Genomic DNA, 25,171 nt, shown 5'->3' with positions numbered 1-25,171 from the left:
TGAACCAAAGTAAATGGCATTTTATTGTGGCTGGAACGAATACTGAACAAAGTGCAATAGGAAATAGCTAAAGCTGCAAACAACTTCCAAGGGTTTCCGGTAACATTTGATAGCTGCAAAGGAAGGAAAGGACGGGCCAGTCGCATTGCAATGGCAGGAATTCATTTTTAAAAAAAATTACCTATTTGCAGTCTTTTTACCAAGATATGCAGATATTTTAAGGAGGAATCTGTAGATTTTTTTCCTATCTCTTTCTCATGCTCATTATTATTTTATAAAATAAGTGAAGTATATCATCCCTAAAGTTTGCAAGAAGTCAAATTTTATTCAGTACATTTCTGCCGATGTTGATGATGACAAGCTTTTTCCTCCGCAAATTGGTTAACTTGAATCTTTATGATAAATTCTGTCAGAAGCATTTGGTTTTTCTATAGCTGCTGAGTATTATTTGCTAAAATTATAGTTAAGATTTTGCATTTGGGTGCCTGAGATTAGTCTTTTTATGTCAGCATGATGTTAACCTTATAAAATGGGTTGTGTACCCTATCCTCTTTTTCTGACCCTGCTATATCTGACATTTATAGGATCACTGAAGGCAATTCCCTGTAAATTGAGTTTTGCTGTCGATCTTATGTTTTCATGCCATCAATTTTCAACAAGAAACAGCTAGTGAGATAGAATTGAAACCAGAAGAGACGTCTGAAGACTGTAGGATACAGGCTCCCTGAATGACTCCCCGTGTGACTTTAGACTAGTCATTTGATTCATTTTATTAGTGTTTTCTTTGGAACTCTGAAAGTTTGAACTAAATGAGTTCTGAGCTGCTTTCCAGCCTTGCCAGTCTATGAATAGAATTCCATTTTTGGCTCCATGCCTAATCCTGTCGGCACCAGTACTGCAGTGACAAACAATAGCTGCTGAGATGGCCACAGCTGCCAAAAGAGCTCGTCGCAGCAGGCTGTAGTGAAATGCGGTCTTAGAACACCACCCAAATAAAGACAGTGCGGTGCTGCAGAGGATCTCTGAGCTCACAGTCTAGAGCTCTGAGGGGCTGGATGCTGAGTGATAAGTGAAGGAGAAGTTGTGTGTTTGCTCATGGCCAGCAAGGCAGTCTGTGTTTTGCAGAAGCGGAGGACGTGATGCCTCCCTGTCAGTGGGCTAGTCGGCTTGTTGGCTCTGCATGTTCAGTGTTGGCTCTGGTGTGTGTTTCGGGGGTATCCAGTGTTGGCTCAGGTCCTTATGGGCCAGGACCACCTTCATTCATTATTGTATCCACCACAGAACTAGGCATGATACTCGTGAAAGATTTTTAAAAGCAGCCACATTTGAAGGATTTTCCCTTTCGCCTATTGGAAGAGGAGGCATAGCAGTTCACACAGACAAACGCTGCCCTTGGTGTAGTTTCTGTCACTCCCGCTCACTTGCGCCTCTGTCCACCCACTGTACAGCTCTCAGGACTGCACCGTGATCTTCTAAGTCACATACACAGCTTTGTTCTGGAGCCATTTCATTTTATTTAAGCTGGATGGGTACAGATCCGTAGACTAGAATGTTCCATGGATGACGTGTTTACAAAGGGACAGTCAGGTGCTACCTGGAGTTGCACAGTTACAGTCTGTTATTTCTGTATCTCATGGTGCTTAATTTATTTATTATTAATAAATTTATTATTTGTTAATTTATTATTAATAAATTTATTATTTGTTAATTTATTAATAATAAATTTATTATTTGTTAATTTATTAATAATGAAGTATCAAATAAAATAATTTATCAATTAATGAATTATTTAATAAATACATTATTTAATAATAAATTATTTAATAATAGTAAATAAATTATTTGTTAATTATTTATTTAATACTTCATTGTAAAAATCAAAATAATGACCAATTGTGTTGCCCTCTCTGTTTTCTGTGCAGTTGGTTGACCCTGGACCAGTGGTGTTGCCCTGTCTCTTTTCCATGCATCTGGTTGGTCCCTGTAGTTCTTTGGTAGCTTACCTAACTCAGAGCAAGCTCTCTTTCAACACTGAATCATGGACATTTAAAACAATTTTTAGGAGCCCAAGATTTGTAACACATGTCCTATAAAGTTCTAAAGCACTTTTACTTAAATCTCTGACCTCTCATGTCTTCCCTATTTATGTAATTTATGTTCATTTTTCCTGGTATTAGGCCTTTTTACTGTTCTTTCTTAGCTGCTGTATAAGAGAAGCAAGAGGTACGGTTAAAATCGAAAGGACAGTTTGGGTAAACACAGGGTGAGCACAGGTAAGTTTTTCTGACTAATGATAACATTAGGCAAATTATTTTTGAAAAAAAATTTTGATTAACTCATTGTACCCTGAGGCCCCTGTTGCTGGTGAAGTGAACTCTTGAGGACAGAGAGGCTATTTGCTTTACTCAGAATCAAAGAGTCTGTTCTGTCTTGGTCCTTAGTTGAAACAGCTTTAGAGTTGGAACTTTTGTGTGTTACAGGCATTAAGCTAGAATGTATAATTATGAATAGAGTTACTAAGTCAATATTTAGGGAGTTTTTCTTCTATTATGGAGAGGAAAGAATATGAGAAATAATATACTCAGAACTGATGTATAATTTGTGTCATATTTTATATATTCATAACTGAAAACAAAAGACAGCTGAGTTGTGGTTCTCAGCCAGAGATGTTGAGGAAGTCCCATTCCAGAGCCGAGGCATCCTGCTCTCGAGGCATCCTCCTCCTGAGGGAAAGCATGACTCCACTTGGGAATTTTGTTTCATCCCAGATCACCTTTGGAGCTGAGTTACTTGCTTAATCCTCTGCTTTTTGTCTCGTGTGTAGAGTTACAAGCCTACCAAGCCATAAAACATTTCAAGTGAAGACACTAACAAAATACAGAAAGTAATAAAAATGGTTATCTCTGAATTATGGAATTGTTCGCCAGTGTTACCCAATTATTTTAGAAAATATTTTTTCAGTACTTTAATTTGCTATCCAAATAAAAAGGTGTATTAGTGTGTGTATCCAAACTCATCAGATTGTATACATTAAACATATGTAGTTTTTGGTATATCAGTTATACCTCAATAAAGACATAAATTAAAAAAAAAAAGGTGTATTTCCCTAAGGCTACTTGCCATAAATTTAAACGACAGAGATGGATTCTCTCGCAGTTCTAGAGGCAAGGAGTTTGAATTCCAGGTGCCGTGAGGGCCTGGCTCCCTCTTAAAGCGCTAAGGAAGGACCTATCCTCGCTCCTCCCAGTCTCCAGGCACCTGCTGGCTTGTGACGGCACCACTCCAGTCTCTGCCTCTGTCATCAGACGCCTTTCTTCCCTGGGTCTCTGACTCAAATCTTCTCTACCTTTCTCTTAAAAAGACTCTTGCTATTGAATTTAGGGTCCACCATAAATCCAAGGTGGTCTCATCTTGAGGTTCTTAATTACATCTTCAGGGATGCTTATCCACATCAGTTCACACTCACAGCTTCCAGGGTTGTACGTATCTTTTGGGCAGGAGCCACCATTCAATCCACCACAAAGGTATTTCCAAGAAGACGGAAAATATGCTGTTCAATGGAAATGTATATAGCCATTTAGATTCCTCTTATTTTTTTTTTAATGTTGTAAAGACTACATTTCATTTAATTTATGTTCTAACAGGCTTTAATGATTTGGTCGGTGGTTGCAGACTTGTCAGGAAGATTCTGGGTGATGTTTTAGGACTTAATAAGCGGTTGAAGAACAGGTGGAATCTTCAGGTGGGCTCTCCAGGCCACTTCTTTGTTGCATTTTTTGCAATGTTAATTATACTTCTTATGGTACTTAAGAACCATACTTGAGAAATACTGTGTATTTCTCATATGTCCATAGTCCTATTGTGTTTCTCTGCATCTCAAATAGTATTTTAAAGAAATAGATAATATGCTTTGTTCCAGAATATGTCCAGTAGAAATTATTATAATGACTGAAAATAAAACTGTTAAAATAAGAATGATTTTTTTTCAACTTCTGACAGCACCTGTACTGAGAAGGTCAGCATGGGATGGAATCACCGGGAAACCTTTATGAGATGGTACAGGCTGGGTCCTCATGAGTGGAGAGTGTGATTTGGTGGCTCTGGCGTGGGGCGGGAAGAAGGGGGATTTGGCATTCATACCCCACGATCCCGATGCACACCTCTGCAGGAAAAGGCTCGAGCAGTAGAGCCTTCTGATCACTTTCCTTGGTAGGAAAGTTTCTTCTGCTGACTCACCTTCAGGAAATTATTCCACATGCCTAGACCTCATTTCCTCATGTTTTAAGGTACAGGATTTGGGCTAGAGCATCGTGAAAGACCCTCTGGCTTTAGCAAACTTTATTTTTACGGTAAGAGGATACTTAGCACCCATGATCCATTTCATTAAAAATTTGCTGCAACTCAAAAACATTAGAAAAAGTCATATAGGATATGCCACTTTAATATTTCTAAGGAGTTTGAGTTTTTTATATACATGGCCATATATTAGTATATATATTTAAGGCTTAAAAAATAATTGATTTGAGATTTTCCAGCCTAAGTTTAGTTTTCAGCCATCAGATATTTCTGTGTTTTCACTCTCAGCTTTAAAATGTTTTAATATTTAAATTTATTTGAGTAATATGCTCATTAAAGATTAAAGATTGCCACAATAAAGTAGTGTATAAAACGAAGTTCTCCTCCTCTCTCCTCTCTTCCCTCCAGCTACCTGTTCCATTTCCCAGGAGTAGCCAGAAGTAATATGTCAGAGTTGAACGTGTCACAACTTCTGTGCGCAGGATTGTGTGTACACATTTCTTCTGTACACACATATGCATGTCTCATCAGCACCTTGCCTTGCTGGTTTTTATAGTACTCCTTGTCTAAAAGTTACCCGAGCAGTGTAAGTTTCACAGTCTGCCCATGAGTGTATTACAGGTGTTTTATTGTAATTGTCCTTAATGTTGCTGATTCTTAAAGCACGCTGAATGTCCCTGGGAGCAGTCCCTGCCACAGTCAGAATTGAAGGGTAGAAATCTAACTTCCGGATCCTGGTAGTAACAACTCCTGAAGAAATTACACTGAAGACCCCTAAAACTTAAACTAGACACTTCCTTTACCAACAAATATACTACGATTACAGTTCTTAAACTTAGTATCGAGTAGAATCTGTGAAAGTGTTTTGGAGAAATCATCGGGTGAAAATGGTATGTACCTGAAGTGCATGCCTGTAGTCAAGGGTTCGTCACAATAATGCTGTGATTAATAAAACATTGTGAGAAAGGGATGGAGCCCAGAGGACTCCTTCCTGCAAAAGGAGCTGGGCTTGGTGGAGAGAACATTCTAATCCTAGAGGAAAGTGAGATCGCTGAATAATTTTGTTGTATAATCATTATACGTATTAAATATGATTGATATATTTAGAGTTGTCTATGTGAATTAATAGCTTGGACTCTGGAATCAGACAGACTTGGGGTCAAATCTCAGCTTTGCATTTAGCTGGCGATGATTTTACCTCTCTAAACCTCAGATATCTTAAAAATAAAGATAGTATATTGGTAGCTCCCTTCTAGGGTTGCTGTGAGTATCCAGTGAGAGTGACGCATATAAAATGCCCACCCCAGAGCTGGGTCTTGGGAAACACGTAATTAGTGGTAGCTAAAAAGCGAACTATGAGAGCATAGTTTAATATTCACCTCTGCCTTTTACATGTGGGAGTTGTTTCCTTAAATAAATTGTATGCCTTTGAGGACAAGAGCCTTGTCTTAGGCTTTTGTATATGTCTCTCATGGTGACATTTGGGAACAGCATTCTGAGCAGTTGAATGACAGTGCAGACTGAACAAGTGGGTGACTGAGATCGTAAACATTATGACATCACTACTGTTTATGAACATAGATTTAGTTTAGTCACTTTTAGTGCTTAGGAAAAAGAAGTAAAAACAAACTAGTAGAGTAATGATTGTCCAAGTCACAGCTAAGCACAGAGCCTCTTGATTGGTACGTGTTCAGGTGAAGCAGTAAACCAGCAATTCTAAAGCAGGCCTCTTCGTTGCCCGCTGAGCTAAGTGGAGACTCATAACAGAGAACGGTGGACAGGAGCATGGCAGGGCAGTATCAGCACAGTCAAAATCCAGGAAAGTTTCACTTTTTTTTTTTTTTCTATGTAGGATTAAGACAGATGTCTACAAAAATTTGGATTTAGATAAATATTTTTGCTTCAGATTTTAACCACAGAAAAAGATTTTGAATATTGCAGATGTTAAAGTTTTTAGTTTTGACAGGCAGCATTTGAAATTGGAGATGCTATAAAGGATCAGACATAATTGGTGACTATTTAAATTTAAATTATTTAAATTTAAAATTCAGTTCTGTGGTGACATTAGCTCCATTTCAAGTGCGTAGTGGCCACATGTGACAAGGTGCTACCATATTGGACAGTGCAAATTATAGAACACACAAATCATCACAGAAATTTCTGTTGGACAGTGCTTTTCTAGAACGTGTATGGCTGTGGTTCATGAATTATTGTAAAATAAAAGGGTGGAAAGGCCAAAATCATTGCAGGGGGTAGAGGAAAATAATCAGAGTAAAAGGAAGGTATCGGGTGACCAGATTTTTACCTTTTTCTCTTGATCTTTTCCCTTCCTCTGCTTATTCTCTAGTAGAGTAATTGAAAAGTGTTCCAAGTAAATTTCCCGCCAGGTGAGGTGAACACAGGGCTGCAGAGATTCCTTCCTTTAAAGCCAGGACCCTGTCTTTTACAGTGTGGGGTCATCGATGACTCTTACTACAGATCGCAAGTGCTTGCTCTCTTGTTGCAGTTGAACCTGAATTCTATTCAGAAATCCTATTTTTTTCCTTTTCTAGCTGCCATCTTTCTTTTATATATATATATATATATATATATATATATATTTTTTTTTTTTTTTTTTTTTTTGAGACAGTCTCACTCTGTCACCTAGGCTCAATTGCAGTGGCCTGCTCTCAGCTCACTGCAACCTTCGCTTCCCAGGTCCAAGTGAGTCTCATGCCTTAGCCTCCCAAGTAGCTGGGATTACAGGTGCACGCCACCACACCCAGCAAATTTTTGAATTTTTAGTAGAGATGGGGTTTCTCCATGTTGACTAGGCTGGTCTTGAACTCCTAGCCTCAAGTGATTCACCTGCCTTGGCCTCCTAACATGCTGGGATTATGCCATCTATTTTTATCCACTGTGCTGATGTTGAAATTTATTTTTTACAGAACCACAGTCTTCAGTCCCTCCCTGGTTTCTTTCACTTTTAATGTAGACTTACTAGATTTATTGAACCCCCAACTTCAATACTTGGCCAAATGACGCCTCGGCCTCCCAGAGTGCTGGGATTATGCCATCCGTTTTTACCCGCAGTGCTGATGTTGAAATTTATTTTTTGTAGAACCAAAGTCTTCAGTCCATCCCTGGTTTCTTTCACTTTTAATGTAGACTTACTAGATTTATTGAACCCCCAACTTCAATACTTTGCTAAATGACGTTGAGTAAGCAACTTAATCTCTCTAAGCCTGTGAAAATGGAGATATCTTCACATATTGACACATCATATGCGAAGATATACGTATATACATATGTGGATATATCTCAGTTTTTTACAGGCTTAGAGAGATTTATATATATATATGTAATGAAATATCTATTAAAGCATAATACCTTGGCTAACTGTCAAAATTGAGTGGCTTGAAATAACTGTCATAATTTAGTTTAGGGTTCTGCTGAGCAGTTCTTCCGCTCTTGAAATAACTCATAATTTAGGGTTCTGCTGGGCGGTTCTTCCGCTCTTGAAATAACTCATAATTTAGGGTTCTGCTGGGTGCTTCTTCCACTCTTGTGCCAGCTTGGCTGGTGGCTGGCTGGTCCTCAGTGGCCTCACTCACATGTCAGGCAATGGTGGGTGGTTTGTCTGCTGGAGCAGCACGAATGACTAGACCACATGTCTTCTCATCCAACCAAGTCCACACTTTCCTGGAACACAGAGTTGCTGGCAAGAGCCTTCCTCCTGCTTCCTGTTTTCTGTGTGTAGCTCCTGTGCCGTGTTTTCTGTCAGTGCCCTACAATCTATCCTGTCTTATTGTTTATCACATATAAAGTAGTCTTTGCCAACTTCTGGCCTTCATCCTGGTTTCTTGCAAACAAGACTGTCTTATCTCCACTTTCTGAGTGGACATTACAACACAGTTGACTGAATGCCTTCATCGCTCCAGCTGTGTGGACCATGTCACATGACTGTCTTCACCTACTAGTCCTTTGATGTTCACTTTTACGTCTATCTACTTTGCGAAGTCTACTTTATCTCTTGAATTTTGAGAAGTTTGGAGATGGTTTTGTTATTGATTTATAAGAAATGTCAAAGAGTACAATTTTATATTGAAACATTATAGCTGATCTGACATTCTCTCTGTTCTAAATGAACTCATCTCTAAATGTCTTAAGTGGCGTTGAAAGGCCATGAGTGTTTTTAATGATGTTCATCAAGTGCCATAAACTTTGGTTCCTGCATTATGCATACATTTATGGGGTGAACTGGTAACTGCTCATTGGTGAGAATATACTGTGTCTGCTGTCTCTGCCCACCTGCATTTATCATAGTTTTATTATATAGAATGCAGTGTTTTTCTGGACCAAGGAAAGAAAAATTTCTGGTTTTTCTTCCTTTCTATTTTTAATTATCAGTGCTTGGCAGAAGAGGAAGATAAAACACAAAGTTACAAAAAGAAAACAGTTGCATATACATTTTTCTGCTTTTGCCTCTTTTATCTCCTAACTTGCTTTTTTGGACCTATTAAATGACTGATGATGAATCATTCCTAGTTTTTTCCTTACAGTTTATGAAAGTCACAGTTCAGAGTTCATAGAGAGTTGAAATACTATAATGCAGCAAATTACACAGTTAGGTGTGATAGGGAGAAAAAAACGCTCATCTGAGCCTCAAGAGAACGAAATCCTACTTCTGGCTTTGTTAATGACTTACTAGTGGCCTTGGAAAATTTTAACTTTTCTTTGGTTCAGGCAGCTCAACTTGATAATCTTAAAGGTTTCTCTCTAGTTCTGAAATTCTGTACAGTTTCCTTTAAGTACGTATCTTTCTGGGATTTGGCAAAAAATATTGCAGATGAGCACAGATGTCGAAAATGAAAGAAGTGGATATACTTACTAGGACACTTACTACCTACTAGGTTAATAACGTGTAGTGGGTATATGGAGCGGTTGTACTTTGGAGTTATGTTTGAAGTAGATGTTTCAAGCGGGCAGGGGTCGGAGGGATGATGAGCAGGAGTGATGCTCACAGAGGCATGAATGAGCGTGAACACAGAACACATTCAGTAGATTGTTTTGCGTGGCCAGAGTGCAGGGGGTTCGGGTAGCATTCCTGGGGGTTGGGCACTCAGTGTGGTTGATTGCTGTAAGATAAAGTGCACCTCTAAAAGACATCCAGAATGCCTAGTATTAAATTACGTCATTAGGAAATTCTCTTTTCCTTTTGTATGAAAATCCCACAGGAACCCTAATTTTATCGTAATTTTTCACAGAGGGGGTGCATCACCTGGTGCCACCCCCATAGGACACTCATGCACGGCCTCTCTCTGGAGATGGCATTAGGGAAAAGCACTACGGCAGCCTTGCTAAGATTCTTTTTGCTAAGTGTTGTGAATTTAGAAAGAAAGTTTGTTGTTATTGTTGTTTGTTTGTTTTTGTCAGTCTGAAATATCTTACGTGTTCTCTGCAGAAAAGTAAACCCACCTTGCAGGGTTTCTTGCAGGATCTCGATTTGTGAATTGTGCCTTCTGTGTAGACCGGTGCCGTCCAGCAGAGCTTCCTGCCGTGGGGAGCACGTTCTGCATCTGCCTTGCTCCATGCTGTCGTCACCAGCCCCTGGGGACTGCTGTACCCTGGAAATTTGGCTTAGTGTGATTGAGAAACTGAAGTGTAAACTTTACTGAATTTTAATTAATTTTTTCCACTGGTCTCAGGAGGCTAGTGGTGACTGTATTTGTTAGTGGAAGTCTATATCTTCATCTTCTCTCTAGTTTACAGTTACATGTGAGACAATCTCCTCTTGTAAAAGTAATACTTCTGATCTACTTCCTGCCTCACTATCTCTTTTCTTCCAGGCTTCTCCAAGGTACGTCCTCCTTAAAATCCTCTGCCTTGGGCTTCTGGGACACGAAGCTTCTCTTCCAGCAGATTGCTTCCTAGGTTGAAGATCAGCCCGCTATTTTCTTTACCTTTTTTATAGGCCCACTGTCCTCTTTAGTATTATACTCACTTCTGTGGGTGTGGTTTGAGTCACACGTGTCTGTATGCCCACAGCTTCTTCCCTGCACTTCAGGTCTGTGCTTCTAAATACCTGCAGGGTGCCAGCAGCACCTAGCCACCCATCGCAGCACCTGGCACACCGTGCCTATAAATATGTACTAACGCGTTCACTGTTGTCTCACTTAGGGGCTGTGAATTTGTATCATTTTCAGGTTTACAGTAGTTTATGATCTCTGTCACTCTAGCACATATTTTTAATTCTGCTCATTCGTAGTTTTGAGAAATTCACATGTTCACACATTTAAGTGTTTCTTGAGGATGACGGAGAGATAGCTATGTGAGCAAGCTATGCAAGAAAGACAGCCTCTGTCCTCATAAGTTTTCCAGTACAGAAAAGAAGACTAATTTTTAAATGAGGGGCTGTAATACTGTGGAGTAATATTATGATAGAAGAAATACTAGGACTTGGAGAATCCAGCAGCAGGAACCCACGCCAGGCCCCGCAGTGAGTTTAAAAGTTTAAACCCGCATCAGTTTAAACTGAAGGGTGAGGCAGTGACTCAGGGCAGTCAGGCTGAAGTGGAAAGAAAGGGGTATTACCATTCATTGCATTGGGATGAAATTAAAGGTCCATCTGAGTTAACGGAGGAGAATTAATTTGAGGCATATAGAACATGCAAATAATTTCAGACCCAGGAAGGAGGTGGTCAGGTAGCCTTTTGGCTTTATGTGGATTTTTTTTTTTTTTTTTTTTTTTTTAAGACAGAGTTTTGCTCTGTCACCCAGGCTGGAGTGCTGTGGCGCAATCTCAGCTCACTGTGGCCTCCTCTTCCCAGGTTCAAGCGATTCTTCTGCCTCAGCCTCCTGAGTAGCTGGGATTACAGGTGTGTGCCACCATGTCAGCTAACTTTTTGTATTTTTAGTAGAGACAGGGTTTCTCTGTGTTGGCCAGGCTGGTCTCGAACTTCTGAGCTCAGGTGATCCGCCTGCCTCAGCCTCCCAAAGGGCTGGGGTTACAGGGGTGAGCCACCGCGCCCGGCCTTTTTACGTGGAGTTGGTAGTATGGACACAGGTACGGCTTTCGTTAGCCTTCTTGTGTGCTGTAAGTAAATCGTAAAGTGGGGAGTTGTATTTGCTCACAAGTATTTGCGCAGTGCTGTTGGTGAGTGATTAAGTGCTCTACAGAAGAATACTATTTTCCTGGGAACGTGTCAAGCTGCTGTTCCACATGATGTTACCATTGATCACAACTTCGTGGTGGACGCATTACAATAATTAGATGTGGGACTAATCAAGCGGCTCCTTGTCGTTCGCAAACTATTTACAACCACAGTTAGGAGAGGGTGGTACATTTTTGATAGGGGAAAAAAAGAGATTAACTTAAAAGGTTTTTGACTAATGAAAATTAAGCTTGTGCCGCATTTAAGCATCATTTTTACACCCTTAAGCAGTGTGAAGCATTTCCCATTAGCCCCTTTTAATCTATGTGTATGATCTGGGAAAACCCCAGTGTGGAGGTATGATATAGTCTTCTGTTGTCCTTGTTAAAAAGAGAACACTGTTTTGTTGAATTGTGAGGAAAATAATGTTGATTTAGATTCTTAGTAACTACTTAAGGAAAAAAGAAACCTTTGAATTAAGTGAAAACACAAGCCTTTCACTTATTGCTGCAGAGAAACATTTTGAGTATCCCTTAAGTGATAGTTCTGTGAAATTAGTTAAGATTATGGGAGAAAATAAATGAGATTAATAAAGTCTATTCTTAAATATGAATTATTTGAGGTATTTCCGTATGGGAAAAAAACCACAGCGCTGGGTGGAGAACATTCAGCCCTGGTGATTGTCCTGCCACAAAGGCTCCACCTGATTTTAAGGTCGGAGGTGCAGATCATCCTGGATGCACCTGTTCACCGTCAACACAGATTGGGGATGACATTTTAGTGGTTAGGGGAATTTTGTTTGTGGTTTAGGTGAAGCATAAGAATACATTTTATAAATTATAATTGCCTTCTAGTTCCAACATATGCTGACAGTTGAGCAGTTATTAAAGTTCTCAAGAGAGGTCAAAACTCATAGATATTCTAGTTTGATAGGAAATTTTTTTCCTAGAATATGGAATTTGAGAATCATTAATTTTCTTTTATGGGAAATTAAATGAGCAAGATTACCCGGAAAATTACATTACTTTTTATAACAGTTCTTTATTTATGAGAGTGGATAATTCAAAGATAATAAATGAGAGTTAACATTTTATTTTCAATAGCCCTTATTAATATAGAAGTTATTTCTGTCAACTCTCAGTTATCTCTTAAGCAGTTAAAGGAGATGGATGAGATTGAAATCCTGGATAACTTCATCTCACTTTTAAAAAATCTTTTCTGACAAAATGTGTATTGAAACCACTAACAAATAGAAAATGTAACTGATTTGAGTTTTTCCACTTTATTACTATTTGTCATTTATCCAATATGTGTATGCGTCATTAAAGTGAGAAAGTATTAAGTATGTTGATGTTTGTAGACAAAATAACCATACCTGGAAATTAAATTTCTTTAGTAAGAAATTTCTTTCTTCTTTTTTTCTTGAGAAGAAATTTGCTCAGACTTTTACAAGAGTATGGTTTTGTTTTTTATTTTATTTTTGAGATGGAGTCTCACTCTTTCGCCCAGGCTGGAGTGCATTGGTGTGCTCTCTGCAACCTCCGCTTCCCAGGTTCAAGCAATTCTCCTGCCTCAGCATCCCAATTAGCTGGGATTACAGTCCCGCGCCACCATGCCTGGCTAACATTTGTAGAGACAGGGTTTCACCATGTTGGCCAGGCTGGCCTCCAACTCCTGACCTCAAGTAATCCACCCACCTGGGCCTCCCAAAGTGCTGGGATTACAGGCGTGAGCTACCGCGCCTGGTCAAGAGTGTGATTTTAATTGCAGTATTTTGTAATTGACCTTATTTTGTGAGGATTAATGAACTGTTATCATTTTACAGGTCTCATCACAACTACATCAAGGAAGCTAGACCGAGAACAGCAAGATGAACACATATTAGAGGTAAGTATTTTTTTTATCTTTAATACTTAAAGATTCGTAGTTATAAGTATCATGGGAAAGAACAATCTTGTTCCCATTAACCAGTATTCTTAGCTATTAATATTTTGTTGTATTAATATTATTTACTGGTTGTTAGGAAAAAGGAATATAAAGAAATTGTTAATGAATATAGCTCTCGTGCCCTTTATCCTTCAATACCATTCCCAGAATACACGGCCACTGTCATGAGCCCCATTCAGATCTTTGTATTTTATGCTTGCGCACACACAGGGGGCAAAAAGAACTGTAAACAGTGTCACTTGGAATTCATTTGCATTTACATAAGTGACATTTTTCTGTATACATCTTTTTTCCCCTTACTATTATGTTTTTGAGATATATTTATGTTGGTATTTATAGATCTATTTCAACCTTTTTAACTAGAGGTAATTTGTTTCCAGATTCATTTTTTTGCTCTTAAATAATTGCATTACTTTTGCACTTTAAACTATGAATTACTTAGTTTGTGCTTCTTAAATACCTCAAAAGTAAAAGTAGATTGAAGGCTCAGATGTGCTCTTCTAGAAAGTTCTAATAAGGCTTCTCATTCTCATGGATAATTTACAATGCCTTTTAGTCCTTAGAAAACCGACAGCTTGTTATCATGTATTGGTCACCTGGTTTTTGGCTAACAGTAAATACATTGCAGAAAAAGACCACGAGTAGTTTGGAGAGGGAAGGTGGAGTGTAACATGGACATCAGGTTGATGAGATCTCTGGGCCGTGTCATCAGGAAGCGGTCGAGAGACAGGCAGACCGCGGAGAGGGGACGTAGAGACATCCGTCTGTCCTGTGTGGAAGGCTGGTGTTCATTATCAGAGCCAGCCTTGGAAAAGGCCACCTGCCTTTGTTTAATTGAGTTATCAGTGCTCTTCTTCCACTCTAACAGTATAAGTGACAAAATTCTAAACTGTAACTTTTGAAAATTTCTCTTAATATTGCTGTTTATAATGCTGCTTGCTTAATTTCATTTTATCCTTGGTCAAATTTTCTTAACGTTGTCAGTAAATACTTAGTTTATATAGTTGTGCAGTGTGTGTGTGTGTGCATTGGGAACTGGGAATACCCTCTGGAAAAGGTGGTTTCACAGCCACAGTGCTATCCCCATTAGGAGTTGCTTCATGTATTACATCTGAGTTTTTAGTTCATAGGGTGTAAAATTCCCTTGAATTCATTTTCTTTATGATAGAGCAGAGTTTTGAATTTTCATTCTGTCACTACAAGGATTGACAGAAGGGGCGAATGCAGTTACTGACAAAGATAAACAGATGGGAAGATAGGAGAGCAGTAGTTACATTGACATTTTGCTCCAGTCCTTTCAAATTTCACATTAATTGCATACCTCACTCCAGAGCCCTCTTTTCTCAGTGAATATCAAAGGCTAGGTGGAAGCAGATACCAGATATATAGCACTTTGAAAGTAATGTTTGGACATTGATGGGAAATAAATTTTCCCTTCAACATACATAATTAGTGTATTTTTCAGTAGGGTCCTTTTGGGATGGTGTATTTGAGAGCCAGTGCTGGCATTGATTTGGCTGTCTTAAAGATAGTTTGTCTCCATTACATGTTGAAAGCTGTGACTAGCTACTGGTTCTTGAACCCAAAGTTAGGAACAATTTGGTGATGAATACTAAAAAACATAGTGCTTGCTTGTATTTCTCTTTCTTGTTTTTCTAAAACTCATATGCAAACTGATGAAAAGGAAATGTTTCGAGAGTTTAAAATTAAAATAGTAATCTTTTATTTTGAAAAAGCTTAGGAAGGTAAATAATATAAAGTAAAGCAACTATTTAAATACTTTTGACAAGCACCATCGGGATATAGTCACACATTAATAAACAGGATTTACAACTGCCAGACTTCAGTCTCCTTGACTGTTTTTAGTGTTTTGGTAATTCATTGGGAAGAAGGTGGGGGTGTGGGTGAGGGGAAAACAAGCATTACTAATGTCGTTACATTTAATGTGCCTATTGACGTAAACGTGAACATTTGATTTAAGGGTGAAATGGTCTCTTAGGGATATAGAAACAGTCATCAGTGCAGTCCCCAAGACTCTGATATTTTTTCCTAAATAGAATATAAGAACATATGGATAGTTTACTTAAAATGAAAGTTATTTTACCTTCGTTTTACTGAAAATCTTATTTAATGAGTTGGTCTTAAATATAAATGTTTAGGTCCACTCCTATAAAACATATGTAGAGGAAAACAGCCAAAATAAAATGGTGATTACTAGTATTAAAAGGTGTACTATTTATTTAACACATACTTTAAAATGACAATTTAGCGTATTTTATTGATGAAGTTTAACATTTTTAACATGATATATGGAAATTTTATTTTTAAGTATGTAGAGTGTATTGTTTTTAAGAAGAATTTTTAAATATGTAAAGCAGAATCTTCAGGTATCTCTTCCGTGGCCTAAAGGTATTAAGTTTTTGGTACCTTAACATTTGGGTGAGGTTCACTTTCCACTTACAGTAGTGCGAGAAGAGAGCCCGCATGGTCAGGAGGGCACGCAGGGGTGCGGCTGTTTCTTTCTTAGCCATGCCCGGCCCCCTGACTCTCTCCCTGTAGAGACGGGAGGTGCTGCCTCACCTTCTTACAGCGCTGTTGTTGGAGGGAAGAGCTGCTGTGTATGTGTCATCGTGCCCTGCGAAATGTAGAGCTTTACACACATGCGGAGTAGCATTAGGAAGAAGATACTCACTTTTTATATAGTATATCTTAACATGTTAATCTGTTAACTTTAAAAAAACAGGTTACTGTGACAGACAATGGTAGTCCCCCCAAATCAACCATTGCAAGAGTCATTGTGAAAATCCTTGATGAAAATGACAACAAACCTCAGTTTCTGCAAAAGTTCTACAAAATCAGACTCCCTGAGCGGGAAAAGCCAGACCGAGAAAGAAATGCCAGACGGGAGCCCCTCTATCGCGTTATAGCCACCGACAAGGATGAAGGCCCCAATGCAGAAATCTCCTACAGCATTGAAGACGGGAATGAGCACGGCAAATTTTTCATCGAACCAAAAACTGGAGTGGTGTCGTCCAAGAGGTTTTCAGCAGCTGGAGAATATGATATTCTTTCAGTGAGTTAAGATTGTAGTACTGTAATTTTTCATATGTTGTGACTGTAAACCTTATTTTGTATTTCTTCTTTAGTAACTTTATTTCTGTTTTGCAAACGGCTGAAGTGTTTGTGACCTAATGGGCCCGTTAGGCAATGCCGGATAATGTTTAAGAATCAGGGTGCTTCTTGTTTATGTCGAATGTGGTCATGAAATCGTTGTTCTTTTATCAGGCATTCAATACACAGTATACAAATGTGAAATGTTTGAAATTGGCTCAGTTTAAGACCAAACCAGTCTGTGCTTCGTTCATTTCTGGGTTGTAACTCCTGATTTGCTGTTTTTAATCCCCTCTGCCCAAATGTTGTAGATTAAGGCAGTTGACAATGGTCGCCCTCAAAAGTCATCAACCACCAGACTCCATATTGAATGGATCTCCAAGCCCAAACCGTCCCCGGAGCCCATTTCATTTGAAGAATCATTTTTTACCTTTACTGTGATGGAGAGTGACCCCGTTGCTCACATGATTGGAGTAATATCTGTGGAGCCTCCTGGCATACCCCTTTGGTTTGACATCACTGGTAAGCATTCCCCCTTGTTTTCATTGTCCTTATGGGTTACACTGAGGAGAACCTGCATACGGTTTGACGAGTTTTGGGCACATGTCAGGATTTAAAATTGGGAATAAGATCGACAGGTGGAGAATTTGCTTTAAACTATAATATTTTGATTGCAAAATTTTTCACAATATATAGCATATATTAAACTTGTTTAAAATAGGTGCTCTATTCTACCAAGTTATTGATATAAAAATAAAATTTTTTAAAAGTTCATCAAAGAGTTACAGACAAAAGCCTTGAATGTTTTGGTCCAGAAGCACAGCTTCTTAATGTTTATTTATTGATATATAACCTATGGCACATTGTTATTTTTAGTGAATATGATTGAAACATTTAAAATAACTATGCCTGTGTGACTGTCACATGTCAATATTTAATAGGGAATAAGCTTACAAATTTTGATTTGTATACCTTTAAAGTTACGGTACCAGCTATGGGTTTTTAGTGTTATATTACCTCATTTTCAACAGGAAGGAGGATTCATTAGATTATTTCATCCTCCAATAAAGTTTACTTGCTAAAGCCATTTCTTCTTATTTGTCATGTAGTTTAGATAAGACATTGAGTGTAATACCCTATTCAACATATTTTTTAAATTTCACATTAGAGTTTGGCATCTTAGATTTTTTTTTTATTGTTTCCTCACATTTTAGTTATAAGGGTATTTAAGAACAAGAGTCTCTGTTGCAATTCATCTCTCTAGGGGGGACTTTATGTCCATTTTTCCTCTTCTGCCCCTTAGTCATGTTACCCCCAAGCCCCCAAAAGTTGCAGCTGATGGACCCAGACCACTGGGCGTGTCAGGCCAGGCCTTACCTTTGGAACTTTCATGCTAAATGGTTTGGCTGTGTTACCAATTTGGTGATTGTGTGAAATTGATGTCATCAGCACCTATGAAACCCTTACAGCATACTTTCAAGGGAAGGGGAAAAAGAGACTATTTTCATAGTTAACGATGCTCAAAACCGTTTGTTTGCATTCCGTTAACTTTTATCACATTTCCAGATCAACAGGCTGCTGCTGTGCAGTACCTGACCTCGCTGTGTAACCTTGCTGTGCTTGGACCTGGTTTGATTGATTGATCTTATTCTGTGCTTGCTTTCCATGCACGCTTGCTTCTTTTTGGCTGTGCCAGGAGACACGCTTGCTAGAGAAGTTTTTTGCATCTTTCAGATGACTTGTGACCTGAACTGTACAGCAGAAGGTATCTGCTGAGATCACATAATTTGCCTCAGATTATGAGATCTAAAATAAAAGCCTTGTTTTTTTTTTTTTTTAACTTTTTTGTTTCCAATGACTATCTTCCATCGCTGTTTTTTTTTTCATAGTGTGCGCATGGTCACCCATCCCACTCGCCAGCATGTTGACACGTAATGCTCACCTAGCTCCGTGGTTTTAGGTTTCTCTTAAGATGTCGTGTGTGTTGTTTTGTTTCTTGGTTAGATTTAGTAGTAGAGTTTCATCATGACATTAAACCTCTGTTTTCATCCCATTTCATTTTATATCTAGGTCAATGGATTTGAAAAGAGAGTTTTATCAAAAATATTTGGATAATATTAGTAGGATAGAAACTTTTGTTTCATTAGGCTTTATGTTTGTCAAAAATGAGAAAAAAAATTCTTTTCAAATAGTTTATAGTAGCCAGGACTAATTGAAGTTAACAACCACAATTTTTTTTAGAGTTAACATTGATTTTTAATAACTATTTTATTAGGCCAATTTGCTCGAAGTATCAAAAAGTTTTGTAAGTAAACTTTTAAACGGCCCAGTGATGGTTCATATAACTACTGAGATACAAATTGAAGAGAAATTCAGAACCCCTGAAAAAGCAAATTGAAAGTAACTCATTGGCAATATTAGCAATGTCTTTGTTTTCAGAGTTGCTTTCTTGCTTTCTTTCAATTAGTTGCTTCCTGGACAATTAGGGTTCACTTTGCCTTAACAAGCATTGCCTTTCTAATTGGCCACTCTTTTCTTTCAAAACGCTCCTCCTTGGAAGCTCTTTGCTAGTATATTAGAAGTTTTTTCAGTGCCATTAAGTATGAGAAAGCCACAAAATAAACTACAGAGTATTATCTTGTGACCTGTTTTTACTTTTTTTGTCCCAATTCAGGTGGCAACTACGACAGTCACTTCGATGTGGACAAGGGGACTGGAACCATCATTGTTGCCAAACCTCTTGATGCAGAACAGAAGTCAAACTACAACCTCACAGTCGAGGCTACAGATGGAACCACCACTATCCTCACTCAGGTAAGTGAATTACTAATGACGTGCTTGTCAGAGGAGGATGGAGATAACGTTCTGATTTGGGGGTCCACAGGCAATATGAGTGGTGGATTCTGCCCTGTGAGGGTCTAAAAATCAGTTTACATACATGCACACGAAGAATTTTTATTTAGGGAAAGAAAATTAATTCTGTATCCCAATTTAGGTTTTGCATATAATCAAGCAGTTTTGAGAATTTTGAGAGAAGATTTCAAAAACAAAACCAAACCAAACCAACGTTATACCATCAAAATCTTCAAATTTTATACTCATTTTAAAGTATATTAATGTAAAGTACATCACTGTTGAGAATGAATTGTTTAAATCATTTTCAGTAAAACTGGTTAAAGTGATTAATCTTCTAAATCACTTTTTTTGGATTCCTCCTGGCTATATAAAATAACTAATAAAATTGTTCTAATAATTCCTTTACCACCTTTATTTGTTCCTATCTGGTAATCGAGATGGCCAGCTTATGGGGATTTCAAACTTAAGTGTTAAAATCCTGTAAGTGAAATTTAAATTCTCTTCTTTCTTATTACTTTTCTTTGGTTCTCAGTGTGGGCCGTTTGGAGTGTACAGAAGGAATATTCCTAGATAGAAGAACCATCCTGAGGTTTCAGAAGCAAGCAGAGTGTCATTCACTCATTTATTTACCAAGTATTTGTTGAACACTTGTTACACGCCAGGTACCATTATGGAAGGTGAATAGTAGGAAACAGAAGAGGCAACAATCTTGCCCTCTTGGAGCTTACACTAGGATGGCAGAAGCTAAAGGCTTGTTTACAACCTACTGTGGCCTAAATGAAAAAGAAAGAAGTTAAATGTCAGAGAACAAGGTGCATCTGAGTTTCAATTTTCTAGCATTAGATTATACTGTTTTAAGTACTAAGCAAGATAGATCATCTGCTAACTCATTTAGCTGCATTAAAAGATAAAAATTATAGTCTGTGATGTCTTTTCGATTAATAAATGGGTAGATAATTTAAAGCCATTTACAAAAATATTTCTCCAAATGCTTGTGATTTTTAGTATATATAAAATTGATACATGTACGTTGTATGCTTTTGGGGTCATTTTGAGATTGTCTTGTAAAAGTTCTAGTATGGTGTTAAAATTTCAATTTAGTTGGTAGCTGTTCTCATTCTAGAGACAAGCAAAATCTATTGATTTTCTCTCTCTAAACATAAGCCCTTGTAAAATTTTAGAGCACAAAAATGAGAATAAAAACATCATAAATTGTAATAAATCTAATAGGATAATTCTGAGAGAAGGATTTAAGGGGTATAACTGTAGACCAGTTCACAGAATCGACTACCCAGAAATCTAACAAAAGGAGCTTCATAAACAGTGGAGATGTCCCTCTTTGCCAAGCATTCTTATTGCTAAAGACCATACATCAATGGATAATAAACAGCGCACCTCTTTCCCAATAATTATGTTTTTAATTAGTGCAGTTAAAAGTTTAGCATGAAATATCATGTGCATCAACTAAAATTCCTATAAAACCCAGGAAATATATTCTAGTTTTCCTTCTTGGAAACACAAAATATCTTAAATTTCATTGCTTCCTTTATACTTCTGTAACTTATTTTGGGCCATTGTCATAGGCTCTAGATGCTATCCTAATTGCTGGCAGAGAAAGGCAGTCAGACTATAAGAGAACAGTGAGCCCAGGTTGACCTGTTAAGGTGTGGGACAAAGGGAATGATTTGTGTTTAGATTATTTTTCCTCTTTAGCTGAGAACCTGGAAATACGAATTTGGGCGGGGGCGGGTGGGAGGTGCAGCAGCTGTCACCTGGAGAAGAGCACAGGAATCAGCTGGGCAGTGAGAGGCACCAGGATACAGAGGGGATGGATTGAAGAGCAGAGGAGTCACCTGGGCAGCGAGACACCAGGATACCGTGGGGATGGATTGAAGAGCAGAGGAGTCACCTGGGTGGCGAGACACTAGGATACAGTGGGGATGGATTGAAGAGCAGAGGGATCAGCTGGGCGGCGAGACACTAGGATACTGCGGGGATGGATTGAAGAGCAGAGGAGTCAGCTGGGCGGCGAGACACTAGGATACCATCAGCTGGGCGGCGAGACACTAGGATACCACAGGGATGGATTGAAGAGCAGAGGGATCAGCTGGGCAGCGAGACACTAGGATACTGCGGGGATGGATTGAAGAGCAGAGGGATCAGCTGGGCGGCAAGACACTAGGATACTGTGGGGATGGATTGAAGAGCAGAGGGATCAGCTGGGTGGCGAGACACTAGGATACTGCGGGAATGGATTGAAGAGCAAAGGGATCAGCTGGGTGGCGAGACACTAGGATACCAGAGGGATGGATTGAAGAGCAGAGGGATCAGCTGGGCAGCAAGACACTAGGATACCACGGGGATGGATTGAAGAGCAGAGGAGTCAGCTGGGCGGCAAGACACTAGGATACCATCAGCTGGGCAGCGAGACACTAGGATACTGCAGGGATGGATTGAAGAGCAGAGGGATCAGCTGGGCAGCTAGACACTAGGATACCGCAGGGATGGATTGAAGAGCAGAGGGATCAGCTGGGAGGTAAGACACTAGGATACCACGGGGATGGATTGGGGCTTGGAAGTAACACTCAGAAGTCAACAGAGCAGCCATTGTGTATGCAGGTCAGGGGCAGCAGATGCCAATTTGAGAAGGTTTAGGTGAGTGTTGGTGGGTCAAGCGGGCAGCCTCCAGCAGAGGTAGGCGGCAGGACAGTGGGAGAACTGCCAGTGCCCCGCGGAAACAGCTCTTCTCCAGCTTTCCTGTCCTGCGTGTGCCGCTTAGGATGCTGACCGCCGTTGATTCCAGTCACTTGGCTTTATCTTGTATCTCCAGGTAACTTACCAGATCCAGTTACCTTCTTTTCTTTCATTCAAACAACTTTGCTTTCATACCTTCTTTCACTTCCTCTTGAGCATCAGCATCGTGGCCTCTGGAGCAGATCGCTTGGTTTGAATCCTGGCTCCACCTCTTGTACTCCTTTCCACGGGCAAATAGCTGTAACTCTGTGTGTCCATGTTCTCATCTGCAAAGCGGGGGTGGTGGTAATCATCCTTTTGGCGGTCTTAGGAAGGTTGATGAGGTGACCCGCAGGGTGCTTGTTCTTCACGTTCTGAGAGCCTGTTACCCAGTAAGCACTCAGAAAGCCATAGTTTTGTTGCACATCAGCACTGGTTTGGGCTCTTGTCCCACTGACACTCAATTCACCTTCCAGTCGCCATTCTTCATCCCCGCCACTCTTGTTGGAAGCGAGTTTCCTCTGACCAAAAGGAGCTGTGTAGTCCTCCCACATCAGTTCTGGAGTAGAGGCTCTGCGTATTTGACTCTGCCTTCTTCTTGCTCCTTTACTGTATCACCCCTTAGTTCCAAGTCCTCTCCAACCTCTGAAAGGCAGGATGTTCCGTCCCACTGCTTGCCTTCATGTCTTTGACACAGCCCTTCCTCATACTTACTCACCTGCCAACCAAAAATGTACCCAGGAAAGCATTATCTGCCTCTTAAGAGCTTTCTGAACATCTCAGCCAGTCTCTGGACTCTTAAAAACTTTACTTGAAAATATATGAGACATGGTTAAGCTGTGCATGTGCAGAACATTGCCTGGTGAGCCTGGTAGCTCCATGAGGGCAGAGACTATTGCACGCTGATTTCACACCCAGGCAAGCATTGGGCATGGAAATGCACAATCAGTGTGTTTCAATTGAATTGCTTTGACTTTCAGTTCTTTCTACTTAATAATGGTTGAGCTTGGAGCAGGATTAAACTTCTCTGCTCAGTACCCACTACATGGGAAAAGTAATGTTTAAATTTATAGTGGAAATGAATATATAATCTAATTTATGGTAGTTGCCCTTACAGCCATCCCTTCTGGATCATCATTGACCTGTAAAAGTGAGGCATCTGTAGTTTTAAAGGTTTACATAGCTTTCACATGCAACCTTTCCATGGTTTGGTGGAGGCATCTAGAATTCATACAAAATGTAATGTTATGTTTTATTTAACTAAAACATCCTTGATATCTTGGTCTTCTGTGAGAACACGGATGTAACCCTCACGGAAGGCCTCTGTCCATGGCCTGCACCATGTGGTTGGCCACTCTGCCTGGGACCCTGGCCCCCTGTGCCGCTTGGACCAGCAGATCCCTTTGTTCCGTATGCCCCCGCGAAGCGCAGTTTTCTTCTTCTTAAACTCTAAAGCATGTTTTATAATTAGCAGTGATTTCCGCTGTGCCAAATCCATAGGTCTTTTCATTATGAAAATTAATCCTCTTACTGTCAAAGTTTTGTTTGTTTCTAATTTAGCTTAGTACCAAGTTTAACATTTGCTTTTTTTCCTCTAAAGGTTTTTACTTTATGTAGATATAGTTAAGAGATTTTATTTTTTCAATCTATTGACTAAATTGCTTTTAGGGAGTAAATGTATTTACTACATAGATGTAGATTTATGATCACAGAAATACAGTGATTCCTAAACACATTTCTTATTTTTTCTTTTTATGTATTAAAAAAACCTATGATCAGGGGCTTGGGATGTCAAAGATGAGAATGAGAAATTTGGATAGTGTAATCATCTATCTTACCTCAGTGGGTTGGTAGTTGCAGATTCAAATCTGATTTAAGAAATTAGTCTTCTATAAATCCTGGTAAAGTAAATTGTTACCTGTACATGAGTAATCTACAGATACCTTCTCTGTGGAGGCATAAGAGAAGTTAAGCCCACGTAAAGATGTGGCAAGTGTGAAAAGTATACATATTTTGTCCCAGAGTTAGTTATAAGAATGCAGAAAGGTCATCATTATCTTACTCATATTTAGATAAGTAATATACCAATGAGAAATGTTTTAAGAAATGTATGATTCTAGGTTTTTGTCGCCTTTCTCATATTTGTATTTTATTTTGCCACAGTATCATTGTTTCAATGTACATGACTTTCGTTCATGATTCTTTAAGTATTAAAACATCATAATTGGAAATATTGTATGAGTCATTTTGTCATCCATTACAGGTATTCATCAAAGTAATAGACACAAATGACCATCGTCCTCAGTTTTCTACATCAAAGTATGAAGTTGTTATTCCTGAAGATACAGCACCAGAAACAGAAATTTTGCAAATCAGTGCTGTGGATCAGGATGAGAAAAACAAACTAATCTACACTCTGCAGAGCAGTAGAGATCCACTGAGTCTCAAGAAATTTCGTCTTGATCCTGCAACCGGCTCTCTCTATACTTCTGAGAAACTGGATCATGAAGCCGTTCACCAGCACACCTTCACAGTCATGGTAGGCCCTCTACCCGCTCTCCTCCCACCATTTGGTCCTGAGGCTTTGTGTGTTTGAGTGTGATTTTTAATTAGTTATGAGGAAAACACCAATGGGATTGATAATGTGTCAATTCTTTTAGGTGCGAGATCAAGATGTGCCTGTAAAACGCAACTTTGCAAGGATTGTGGTCAATGTCAGCGACACGAATGACCACGCCCCGTGGTTCACCGCTTCCTCCTACAAAGGGCGGGTTTATGAATCGGCAGCCGTTGGCTCAGTTGTGTTGCAGGTGACGGCTCTGGACAAGGACAAAGGGAAAAATGCTGAAGTGCTGTACTCGATCGAGTCAGGTATTTTTGGAGCATTCAGTGGCATTTTAAATTTGCAATTGTTAAAAGTCTGTTTCTACTTTTCCAAAATCAGTTCTGGGTATTGAAGCATTTCTGTGTATCTGCAAAAATGGCTTAAATTGATCTCTAGATACAATTTTACATGTTAGGAGAAAGAGGAATTTTTTTTTTTTTTTTTTTTAACTTTTAGCCCATCAGAGAGTTTGGGGAAAGTTCTGGGGGAT

The 25,171-nt window shown here is 39.1% G+C and overlaps 1 protein-coding gene across 5 annotated transcripts in view; it reads left to right on the top strand.

The window, feature by feature from the left end:
* The window catches only part of FAT1 (FAT atypical cadherin 1), a 143,859-nt gene that overhangs the window by 78,224 nt on the left and 40,464 nt on the right, over positions 1–25,171 (top strand). For all 5 annotated transcript variants that reach the window (XM_009240518.4, XM_002815356.5, XM_009240519.4 and 2 more), the window contains exons 4-9: positions 13,255–13,316; positions 16,120–16,449; positions 16,799–17,009; positions 19,162–19,301; positions 24,340–24,615; positions 24,737–24,947. In XM_009240518.4, the coding sequence (XP_009238793.2) occupies positions 13,255–13,316; positions 16,120–16,449; positions 16,799–17,009; positions 19,162–19,301; positions 24,340–24,615; positions 24,737–24,947 (1,230 nt within the window). The remainder of the gene's footprint in view (positions 1–13,254; positions 13,317–16,119; positions 16,450–16,798; positions 17,010–19,161; positions 19,302–24,339; positions 24,616–24,736; positions 24,948–25,171) is intronic.

This window comes from Pongo abelii, chromosome 3 (assembly GCF_028885655.2).
Source record: "Pongo abelii isolate AG06213 chromosome 3, NHGRI_mPonAbe1-v2.0_pri, whole genome shotgun sequence".
NCBI lineage: Eukaryota > Metazoa > Chordata > Mammalia > Primates > Hominidae > Pongo > Pongo abelii.
The sequence above is the reverse complement of the archived record's forward strand: the minus strand, read 5'-3'. Positions and strand labels throughout refer to the sequence as shown.